The 12,501-nt window shown below is 41.5% G+C and overlaps 1 protein-coding gene across 2 annotated transcripts in view; it reads left to right on the top strand.

The window, feature by feature from the left end:
• arid1b (AT rich interactive domain 1B (SWI1-like)) overlaps positions 1–12,501 on the top strand; it is a 283,137-nt gene that overhangs the window by 62,884 nt on the left and 207,752 nt on the right. Inside the window, exon 3 of one of the 2 annotated variants that reach the window (XM_007905499.2) lies at positions 4,807–4,932. In XM_007905499.2, the coding sequence (XP_007903690.2) occupies positions 4,807–4,932 (126 nt within the window). Of the gene's footprint in view, positions 1–4,803; positions 4,933–12,501 lie in introns of both variants that reach the window. The other variant, XM_007905498.2, reaches the window with a different exon arrangement.

Raw genomic sequence — 12,501 nt, 5'->3', positions numbered from 1 at the left:
CTGTCTGATAGGGGATCTCCATTGTCTTCTCTCTATTGTGTTACATGCCTATTTTAGCAATACACCTGTGATCATTGCTCCTCTCTTGCAGCTTCTCTCATTTCTTCCAGGGACAAAGTATATTCACCTATTACGCTTTTCTGTATCTTTATGTTGGTGTCATCAAAACGTATTGCACTGTCTCCTATTCCTAACTTATTCTTTCCCCTAGACCTCAAGATTAGAATTCCTTACCCCCTTCAATCTTTTACACTTCCTTTTACTCTATACAAGCCTATATGGCAAGCTATGCGGTTTAAGCTGGTTAGACTCCAGCAGTTACCCCAGCAGTTAACCTGCGTCTAATACTCTCTGGAATTAGGTAAACAGGATGTGTCCCTCCAGGGAGAGAGTGCGCATTCCATTCCAACAATCTGTCTCTGGGATTTCCAAGTGTAGGTGGGATGCATGGAAACCTCAGCTTGGTTTGGAGACTCTTAAGCACGGTGATGGGTTTCCGCATGTGTTAGACACCCGGCTGAGCAAACAAAGCCTATTTCAAGTTTTTAAAACCCAGACTTGGTGTCACTTCAGTACTTATTGTCTTGGTTTGTTTCCTCTGCTGCGTTTTGCAGCCTTGGTGTACTATCCACGTGCTTCTCAATTGTTTAGATATGTTATCTAGATTGTGGCTGTAGGTTGGGACACCAATAATCTGTTCTTCAGAAATTGAAAATTTACAGAGTAAATGAGTGAATCCGAGATGAAAAACACACTAAAGTATTGCAACTGAAAAGCAAATTCTCAATTGTCACACTCCAGATAGCAGGAAGCAGCTGCTAATTGAACTGTTGCAAATAAGGGTGTGCGTTTTGTGTTTAAGGTCATGGCAGTTAACACATTTGTTCTCAGGCCATCAGTCCAAACTTTGCAACATCTATAATATATATTATATATATATTAGTTAGTAGTCTCAACAGGGGGAAAAAAAGCTCTCTCTGCATTTCGAGTCGCTGATTGTAAACGAGCTTCTGTTTGTTCGTTGCTAGATTTGACAGTTGCTTTTGCACCTATTATACAGAAATGTGACAGATTTGTGTGCGCTGGTCTGCGTTCAGAGGAATAGAACATTACAAGATCTTACCCTCCTGTACTGTAATTGGAGTTTCATGTAGTTGTCTACCTAAATCATAGCATTCTTAGACATATCACTAACATTGACTGATGTTCCCTTTTGTTTTCTGTCATTTCTTTTTAAATGAATGTTTTTGGCAGACGCTTGAATATAGAAAGTCGCCGGTAGTCTTGCTGAATTAAATATAGTAAATTCTCATGTGAATGCTTGATAGGTTATGTTTCTGGTGGAACTTTAATATGAAAGATGAAGTGACATGCTTTCAGGTCAAACACTACCATTAACCTTGTTGTTCTTTTTACCTGTTATATTGCATGTCACACAGCAATGGCTATGCAGGATATATAATAATAATCCTTGCTTTTGATATAGGGCTTTATCACATTTTCGAGATGTCTAAAAGCGCTTCACAGAATATAATAATAATAATCCTTACATTTGAAATAGCATCTTAGCACATTTTCGAGATGTGTCAAAGCTCTTCACAGAATATACTGTAAACTGAATTGACTGTACTTTTTGTGGGCAAACTGTGGCAGCCAATTGTGGTCAGCAGTGTCCCACAAACAGTCGTGGATTGAGTGACCAAATTATTATTATCATTAAGAGTCGGAAACGTAAATATAAAGCAATGTTTTTACACATTGCAGCTAGTATTTTGCACCTAATATAAGATTGGCATCAGCCTGGGTGTTTGTAATGTTCTTGTGTGTAACCCAGAGATCCAGCAAAATAAGTATTAACCAGAATTTCCAGTGGATCTTTAATTACTATGGCTGTTGTGTACCTTATATCTACTTCACATTTTGGCAAAGAAAGACTTGTTTCAACCATTTGGTTTGAAAATCTTCACAGAGTGGTTTGGAAGTAATATTGTTTTGCCCCCTCCCCCCCAAAGTAACTGGCAGCAATGGAATGTTCTGCAGTGGAAGGAAAAATGATTTCAATATCTTCAGGACTAGAGGGGATAAAATTAGGGAGATTTTTTGGGGGGCGATCTGATACATGCGGAAACCCATCACCACGCTTAAAGAGTATCCAAACCAAGCCGAGATTTCCATGCATCCCTACATGTAAAAACCCCATAGATAGATTGTTGGAATAGAATGCATAAACACATTCATATATATTTGAATATTCCAGGCCGGGTGAAATCTTGGGCAAGTTTCCTTACTCCACACGCCTAATAATAATCCCTCCAAAAAAACAAAACAATAATAAATTGGTCATTTTCAATCCATGACTGTTTGTGGGACATTGCTGTGCGCAATTGGCTGCCGCGTTCGCCCACAAATATACAGTCAATTCACTTTACAGTATGTTCTGTGAAGCGCTTTGGGACATCCTCCCGACGTGAAAAGCGCTATATCAAATGCAAGGATTATTATTATATTTTAAAAAATTATAAGAAGCTCTCTGGTAAATCAGTAGATTAATGAAAGCAATCCCTGGGGATGTGTATTGAGCAAGTGATCCAGCATTGTCTGATTGGTGGAACTGTACAGTAATTCAAAATCAAGTAAAGGTGTTTTCTGTTCTTGGAGCATCATTCAGCTGTTGAAGTCTCTGATGTATTATCCCATGCACATGAGAAATTTTTCAGAACGAAGCCAGAAGTTCACTCCCAAGAATTTTTATGTAGACCATAATAATAATAATAATAATAATCCTTGCATTTGATATAGCGCTTTTCACGTCGGGAGGACGTCCCAAAGCGCTTCACAGAATATACTGTAAAGTGAGTTGACTGTATATTTGTGGGCGAACGCGGCAGCCAATTGCGCACAGCAATGTCCCACAAACAGTCATAGATTGAAAATGACCAATTTAATTATTGTTTTTGGTTTTGGAGGGATTATTATTAGGCTCTGTGTGGAGTAAGGAAACTTGCCCAAGGTTTCGCCCTCTGCCTGGAATTGAACTCAGGTCTCTCGTTTGCAAAGCGAGTGCTCTAACCACTGAGCTACAGGACTCCACTCCATGATAAGCTATCTCATCTTGTACTGAACAGTGGAACCACAGAACAGCCTACGATTGAAGGGAGTACATTCAGAACAATTCTATGGAAAGAAACACTACTTTAGTGAGCTAACAGTAAACCTATGGAACAGACTCCCTAGGGAGATGGTGGAAGCAGAAAGTGTTGTTTGTTTCAAGAACAAGTTAGGTAGATTTCTGCTATAAAGTAATATCTTGTATATACAGTATATAGTTTGGGGGCACGACATGTCAAGCGACTGCCAATTTTGTGGAAGGCGAATTAGATGGACCTTTGTTTTCTTTCGCCAAGCAAAATCTTCTGTTCAAATAAAGTAACTCTTATTGGCATCCTTTCTATAATAAGACATGTTTTTTTTTCGCGAAGTCTGAGTGAATTTGGGAAGTACTTTATACCCAAGCTCCCACTGCCATGAGTCCTGAGAGAATGTATTTCATAGTTGTTACTCCTGCAAGACTTGGGTTGTTGACTGCTTGAAATGATCTCCATCAAGCACTACATCTAATAAGCCTAATAATAATCCCTCCAAAAAACAAAAACAATAATAAATTGGTCATTTTCAATCTACGACTGTTTGTGGGACATTGCTGTGCGCAATTGGCTGCCGCGTTCGCCCACAAATATACAGTCAATTCACTTTACAGTGTGTTCTGTGAAGCGCTTTGGGACGTCCTCCCGACGTGAAAAGCGCTATATCAAATGCAAGGATTATTATTATTATTATTACATCGAACAAACTCTTGAAAGTAACACATGTGCAAAGCTAGTTCCACAGCCACCACAACATACTTCAAGAAGTGTTGCGAAATTTGTCAGGATAAGAGATGGAAATGTATGTTCTCATTTCTATTGAAAAGGCATCATGGGGCTATGGTTCCCTGCTCTGTTCAATCCTAGCAGAGATTGCAGGTTTACGTGATGTAATCCAACAACTGAGCCACATTCCAACATAATAATAGTAATAATACTCCTTGCTTTTGATATAGCGCCTTATCAGAATGCTTCACAGAATATACTGTAAGGTGAATTGACTGTGCATTTTGTGGGCGAAACATAGAAGAATACTGAGCGGAGGAAGGTTGTACTACGATATTGAGTTGTGTGCTTTCTGGTGTACGTTAAATATTAAAAAGTTAAATAAATGCTGGTGATTCTCATGACACCTGGTGGCCTGATGTTGTGTGACTCCAGACAAGACTAGTCAGCACACCTCAACGCTCTTACTAACTTAGCAGTAAGTAGGAACCCGACTGTCAGGCAATTGGCAGATTGCTTTTCCGGTGGGGTAATTATCCGTTAAAAAAACATTTGGTCACTCAATCCATAACTTTTTGTGGGACACTGCTGCACCCAATTGGCTGCCACGTTTCGCCCAGAAAATACACAGTACTTCCACTTTGTAGTATATTCTGTGAAGTGCTTTGAGACTTCTTGAAGATTTGATAAGGCGCTGTATCAAATGCAAGAATTATTATTATATTCACGCTCACACTTATTTGACCGTTTGTCTTGAGAAAGTGAGAATTTTATGGAATATACTAAGCCACCACTGAAAGATTTTTTAAAAAAACTTGAATGGAAAAGTAACTGAAGGTTAAGACGATGAGTTTAAAAATAAACATGTATCAGAGTCCGTGCACTGGCCTTTCATATTTTTTTCTTAATCAAATTCTGTTTTGACTCTCTTTAGCAGATGCCCCCACAGTACACTCAGCAAGGTATGAGTGGCTACTGCCAACAGGGACAGCAGCCTTATTACAACCAGCAACAGCAGCAGCAGCCGCCTCCCTATATACAACAGAGATACCAATCCCAACAGGTAAGCAACTCACCTGAACTTCTTGGAAACAGTCGTACTTATGCAGGTATAAGAAACTAGTGAACTGGCAGATTTGGGGAATAGTTTGTGGAGTCCTGTAACTCAGTGGTTAGAGCACTCGCTTCGCAAGCGAGAGGACCTGGGTTCAATTCCCGGGCAGGGCAAAATGTTGGGCAAGTTTCCTTACTCCACATACCTCTGTTTACCTAGCAGTAAGTAGGAACCTGGTTGTTAGTTGATTAGCTTTTCCGGGGATAATAATTTGGTCATTCAATCCTCGACTGTATGTGGGACACTGCTGTGTGCGATTGTTTGCTATGTTTTGCCCACAAAATATGCAGTAAATTCACTTTGCATTATATCCTGTAAAGCGCTTAGGGACATCTCGAAGACATAATAAGGCGCTATTTATCAAATGCAAAGATTATTATTATAATAATAGAGGGGTATAAATGAGGGGAATAGAAGAAGTGGGAGCATAAATGCTAGCCTTAGAGAATCCGGTCTTGTTTATACAGCTCGGGAATCTGGGAGTGATGTGGTGCCTTTAATGTTACTAATAATTTAGTAACATTAAATTAATCTTCAGAGAAGACTATATGTTTTCATGAACTAGTAATGTCTTGGTATCCGTGGCTACCTGAAACCTGTGGTAGGTGCCTTTAACTTGGACAATGAAAAAGAACACAATGTTTGTAATCTTGTTGTTCATTAGGATAGAAGTTGTTAGGTATAAAGTTGTTTCAAGATCCTGACGCTCCCTCCCTACCTCACCGTCCTGCTTACTCACCAACCCACTACGCACTGCCTCCGCTCGACTGGCTCCGGCCTCCTGCATGTCCCTCATGCCCTCCGTTCCACTATCGGCGTCTGCGCTTTCAGCCACTAAAACTCTGGAACACTCTTCCCTTAGCCCTCCATCGTGCCCCTTCCTTCCCCATCTTCAGGTCACGCTTGAAGACCTTCCTATTGGACTGTTCCTGCGGTCACCTCTCCCTTCCCCCTGGCTTGGCGTTGTGCTTCGCACTGTCAAGCTCTCTGGGATGCTGCCCTGAGTGAGGGGCGCTGTGTAAATACAAGTTGTTATAAAATCTGGTCTTCTAGGACTGGATATGACTTTGGCATCAGAATTAGACAGTTTTTTTTTGCTAATTTACTTGAATGTATTTGGATTTATGAACCTTTCCAAGGAAAAAAAACTTTACTAACAATTACAGAGCAGAGTCACTAACGCTGGAAGCACTGTTCCAAAACACCTAATTTGTCTCGTGGTGGGAGTTCCCCCTGACATCTTAGATCAAAGGTCTTTATCAACAGACCCGTGATTTTTACGTTGGTATCTATTTTGGGTACAAACTCAAGTTTTCCTAGATATACACCACTTCCTGGTCCAGATTTGAGAGATTGCCAGCTGTTAATAAAATGGACACATAACTCAACAAGAATTAATGCTAAGTCACCTGAGGTGTACTGTATCTTAGTGGTTATGGAGTCCTGTACCTCAGTGGTGAGAGCACTCGCCTTGCAAGCAAGAGGACCTGGGTTCCATTCCTGGGGGTCAGGGTGAACCGTTGGGCAAGTTTCCTTTCTCCACATGTCTCTGTTGACCTGTCAGTAAGTATCAACCCGTTTTTTAGTCGATTGGCAGATCGCTTTTCTGAGGGTAATACCATATGTAAATTTTTTTAAAAAAAATCAGTCATTCAATCCGCAACTGTTTGTGGGACACTGTTGTGCACAATTGGCTGCTATGTTTCGCCTACAAAATATACAGTCAATTCACTTTGCAGTATATTCTGCGAAACTCTTTGAGACGTCGCAAAGATGTGTTAAGGCGCTATGTTGAATGCAAGGATTATTATCAGTTTGATTATAATACCACAAATATAAAATCAGTACAACTTCATAATGAAAATGAATTTCTTAACATATTCACTGGAGCAACATTTGAAGATTGTGTTAAACTGCAAAATTACACTTTTATTAAACTTCAATAAATAATAATCTGCGATTCTCCGCATCCCTTCATGATCCTCAATGATCCTCAAGTAAGCCACCAGTCACCAAGGGCGACATTGTTCCATTCGTGTTCTCTGGTCTGTAAATAGAGTATCTGACCTTGTGAAATAGTGAAGTCATACTGAATCAACTCCTCATCTTCAATGCACCTTATCTTACCGATGAGTGACGGACGCACTGTGAGCCACAGTTAAAATCACAGCATGGAGAGTTGCTCCACAACAAATTGTCTTCATGCTGGAAGGTGTAATCCACCAGTCAAGCAAAACACCAACACATACCGTACCTTCTACTCCATTCAGAAGCAATGAATTGGAATCGAGTGAAATTTGTTGGGATAATACTGTGTGATTACATCTCCAGACTGGTGCAAGTTTGCATATCTACAACCATTTTCTGCATGATTTTTTTGGGTGGGTGTATGTTATTGAACTGTAATACACATGCAGTTTACTCATTGGTGATGAGAATGTCTGCCCTAATGCCTTTTGCGGTGGTAGTCCAAAATGATGATAAGCTTTGATAAGAGTCAGCTTTTGTGATAACACACAGACAGCAATGAAATTCAAGATATTTAAAGCATTTTTTCTTGTTCAGTGTCAAAATGTATTAACTGCAAAATCAAGCCAGTAACCGTAGACTGGTTGAATTAAATTGTACCACACTCTTTATAAGATATCTGGCAATACCTACGCAATTGGAAGCCTGACCTATATTGAATTCCATGTCACTGATGTGCTTTATACCTCTACTTTGAATCTATCCATTATAGAAAATGAGTTTTGACTTATCCAACACCATAGTTAAATTTATGTTGTTCACATCCATCAAGCTGTGAGTGGAGTACGAGAAAATGAAAGCTTTCTCCACTTTCGATCAAGATCAGGTATAGCACAGGGCACATTTAGAGTAAAACTGCATTTGCTTTGCCAAAATGGTCTGTTTTCACAACTTCAGAAGTTTTTAATTTGCAAACTTGTTATTTTTGGGGCCTTTCTGAATGAGAACAGAAGTTTTGTTACAAACTTCCAGGAGAGATGGAGAAAATTGAAGGAGAAACAAAAATAAATCAAAACTGGAGAAGTGGAGCAATTTCTTTTAAATGCGCCCATCTCGTTCAGTGTAGGAATGCAACTTCATAATTGGTCTACAATTTCTGATGACATTAAGTAACTTTGTTTAGCTGAATGGGGCTAAAGCACTGAAGGGGTGGAGAAAGGCTGTAAGATTGATGGTGAACTGATAGATGAAGCAATGCAGAGTGAATACAATACAATATTATACTTGTTTAGCATCTTTCATGTCGTGGGGACGTCCCAAGGCCCTGGATGCATGGTGAGAGGAGGGAAATCGTGTACTTGAGGGAGTGTGGTGCTTGATGGAGTGGAGGACAGATGTATGGGGAGAATGTTAATTCTACCTCTGAATAGGTAATAAAGGAGATTGTAGTAAACAGCTGTAAACAGCAACAACAACAAAATTAAATTTATAGATCGCCTTTCACATCGGGAGGATGTCCCAAGGCACTGGACAGTCAGGGGTCGGGACCCGAGCATGAGGGAGGGGTGGGGTAGCGGTGCGGGAAGGCAGAGAGGTGGGAGGGCGACCGAAGGCACGATCGAAGAAGAGGGTCTTGAGATCGGCCTTGAAGGATGCAAGGGAGGAAGCGAGGCAGAGGCACTGTGGGATGGAATTCCAGAGTGTGGGGGCAGAGAGGCTGAAAACCCGGCCACCGATGCTAGGGCAGGTTGGGTAGGAGACATGGAGCAGGCCAGAGCCCGCTGAGCGGAGGGAGCGGGCTGTTTGCTAGGGAGTCAGCAGGTCAGAGAGGTAGGAGGGGGCAAGTCCATGGATGACCTTGAAAGTGAAGACGAGGATCTTGAATTTGATCCTCAGGGGGATGGGGAGCCAGTAGAGTCGGGCGAGGGTGGGAGTGATGGGGTCGCGGAGCCTGGTGCGCGAGAGTACACGAGCTGCAGAGTTTTGGATGATCTGCAGCTTGTGAAGGGAAGAGTTGGGAAGGCCAATGAGGAGGGAGTTTCCATAATTGAGCCTTGATGTGACGAATTCGTGGGTGAGGGTTTCGGTAGCCTGAGGGGTGAGGCAGTGGCGGAGTCTGGCAGAGGTGTTGGTAGGCAGTGCTGGTCATGGCGCAGATGTGGGGGGGAAAGGACAGTTCAGGGTCAAACAAGACACCCAGATTCCTGACTGGCTTAGTGAAATTGAGTGTGCAGCCGTGGATGCTGATACTGCCAACGCCCGAGGTGTGGAGGCTCTAGCGCGAGCCAATCAGGAGGGCCTCGGTCTTGCTGATTTTGAGTTGGAGAAAGTTGTCACTCGTCCAGGACTTGATGTTGGACAGGCAGTCGGTCAGGACTCTAGTAGTCCTGGAGTTGAGGGTGGAGGCAGACAAATAGAGTTGGGTGTCATCCGCAAACTTGTGGAAATTTCCCCCATGTATGCGGATGATGTCACCAAGGGGGAGCGTGTAGAGGGTGAAGAGGAGGGGACTGAAGACAGAGCCCTGAGGAACACCACACGAGACAGTGCGGGGGCTGGAGGAGAAGCCGTTAGCTGAGACAAAGTGGAGACGGTGTGAAAGGTAGGACCTGAACTAATCAAGGACTGAACCTTGGAGGTTGAGGTGGGAGGAGAGGCGGTGGAGGAGGATTGAATGATCCACAGTGTCAAAAGTGGCGGAGGGATTGAGGAGGACAAGGAGGCAGAGGGAGCCCTGGTCACACATGGTCAGGATGTCATTTGTGACCTTGACCAGAGCAGTTTCTGTGCTGTGGGCAACACGGAAACCCGATTGGAGGGGCTCATGGAGGGAGTGGGAGGAAAGGAAAGAGTGAAGCTGGGATGCAACGGCTCTCAAGGACCTTGGACAGAAAAGGGTTATTGGAGATGGGCCGGTAGCTGGATAGCTGTGTTGGGTCAACAACAACAAGATTACAAGATTATAGCGCCTTTCACATTGGGAGAATATCTAACATTTTGCATGGCCCAGGAATCGTAACCATTAAGCTACAGGACTCCACAAGATAGTGAGTTATAGAAGGGTACAGAGTATGTTGTTTTATGGGTAAAGAGTGTTAGTGTGTTATTTTACCATCTGGCTTTGATAAGCTTGTAGATCTGATGTGTATTTTATCACCCCAATCCACAAACCCATACAATTGTAGCATTGTAGAAATAATGAATTTATTAAACTTTTAATGATACAATCTTTCGAGCTCGGCATGATCCTGCTGTTTGTTGTCCTATTTGATAATATTGTAAATTGCTTTGCCTCACTTTTATTTACTTAGCATAATGTGAAGGAATAAAATTAATTTAGCCTATCCAGCCACACTGGACTTTACAATTACTGAAAAGACTGGAACACTTGATAGATCCTTGAATGAAAAGCCTGTCTCCAAGTAAGGAGAGGACACATTGATTAATAATAATAATAGTCCTTGCATTTGATAAAGTGCCTTATCACATTATCAAGAACTCAACTGATGAATAAATTGATCAAACTGAAATTAATTGCAATGGGTTCAGGTGTTTCGGAGAGATCTGAATGGGGTTTTTGTTATTTAATGAAGGCTATTGACAAAGTAAATAGGGAAAGACTTTTCACTTTAGTTGGGAAAATAACACTAATAATTCTTGCATTTGATACAAGCAAGTTTCATGCAAGGTGGAAGGTTCAACGAACCTCATAGGATATTTTGTGAAAGTGTAGTGACTGTTTATTTTGTAGGCAAAATCTAGAGCAAGAAGACATAAGTCCGTAAAACATTCCTTCACATATATGATCATGAGAATATGGTTAGAAGACCATACTATCTAACTCTACTTTATCTCTACAACCCCCAAGACCCTCATTCATCCACCCCTATACTCCTTGATCCCCATCCCTCTTGATTCCAACCCCCAACTCGGGTGCAAATCCCTGACCTCCCAATGCCATGGGACATCCTCCGGACATGAGTGTAAATGCAATTTGTTGTTGTTTTATTGTGGCTTGATGAATTCTGAAGTGTTAGACTTAGATAATCAGAGTAAAGGCAGAGAAATAAAATTAAAGAGAGTTGCCAAAGATTTAATGGGGAAAAACTTGAGATGCTGAATGGCCTATTTCTGTTTATTTCAAAATTGGAAACTAGTTTTCGCAAAACTAGATGCTTTGTTCTGTTTTTTTTAAAAAGTAGGATGAATGCAAATCAAAATTAAGCAGATTTTAGTTTTGGCCTGTGTCAAATCTGTGCTGATATAAAAATATAAAACAAACCTGTTTACCTAGCAGTAATTAGGAACCCACTTGTTAGTCGATTAGCAGATTGTTTTCTGTGGGTAATAATTCCTCCCCCAAAATAATAATTTGGTCACTCAATCCACGACTGTTTGTGGGACACTGTTGTGCGCAATTGGCTGCCGAATTTTGTCCACAAAATATACAGTCACTTTACAGTATAACCTTGAAGCACTTTGAGACGTCTCAACGGCATGATAAGACGCTATTATCAAATACAAGGATGATTATTATGCAAACTTGAGTTTGCTGAGTTTGCAACTGGCTCTGAAGTTGGGTCACCACAACAATAATGACAACAGCAGCAGCTCACATTTACATAGGGCCCTTGACGCAGGATAACATTTCTGAGCGCTGACAATAGCAGGGTTGGATGCCAAGCAAAGGAGAAGGAGTAGGATGATGTGACTAGGTGTAGTCGGAAGAGGTAGATTTTCGAGTGGGATTTAAAAATAGATAAAAAGGTGCAAGCCGGTGGGATTAAGGCAGGCAGTTCAGAAATTGTGGGTGGAATGGCTGAAGGCAGAGCCATTGATTGTGGTTTGGATACACTTCCATGTCTGTCAAAACCTAGTTGATCCAAAAAGGACTGTATCTCAATGCAGTGGGGAGAGGGGGTTGTGCCTTCAGGAAGAAAGATAATTTGTTGGAAACATATTCCCATTTGGGGTTGGTTTTCATCACTGACCTACACAACGGATCTTGGGGTGGGGGAAATTTGATGTCCTCCCAAATGTTTTCACCATTGTGATGTCTAGTTTGGTAAAGGTAAAAATAATATTTGTGTAAATTGTGACCAATAAATCGTGTTCAATATCTTATTTTGGTTTCTTTTTGCACATTCACTTCATAGCTATCTGTGACACATTTCTGTGCGCACCTACAAAATACACGGTTGCTTCACAGTAAATCGTGTGATATCCCACAATGTGTCCTCCCGATGTAAAAGCCTCTGTATTAATTAGGAGGTTTATTATGTTATCATATTCATTGAATCCTACCACAGCTGACAGCAGTTGAGTCTTCAGTAATAGCATTGTGCTTCTCTTTTTGCTCAGCCGGGTGTCTGACACATGCAGAAACCCTTCACGGTGCTTAACAGTATCCAAACCAAGCTGAGGTTTCCATGCATCCCATCTACACATGGAAATCCCAGAGATAGATTGTTAGAATGGATTGCGCACTCTCTCCCTGGAGGGACACATCCTGTTTACCTAATTCTGGAAAGTATTAGGCACAGGTTGGCA

Source organism: Callorhinchus milii, unplaced genomic scaffold, assembly GCF_018977255.1.
Source record: "Callorhinchus milii isolate IMCB2004 unplaced genomic scaffold, IMCB_Cmil_1.0 Scaffold3, whole genome shotgun sequence".
Classification (NCBI taxonomy): Eukaryota; Metazoa; Chordata; class Chondrichthyes; order Chimaeriformes; family Callorhinchidae; genus Callorhinchus; species Callorhinchus milii.
Note: the sequence above shows the minus strand (reverse complement) of the source record. Positions and strands in the feature narration are given on the sequence as shown.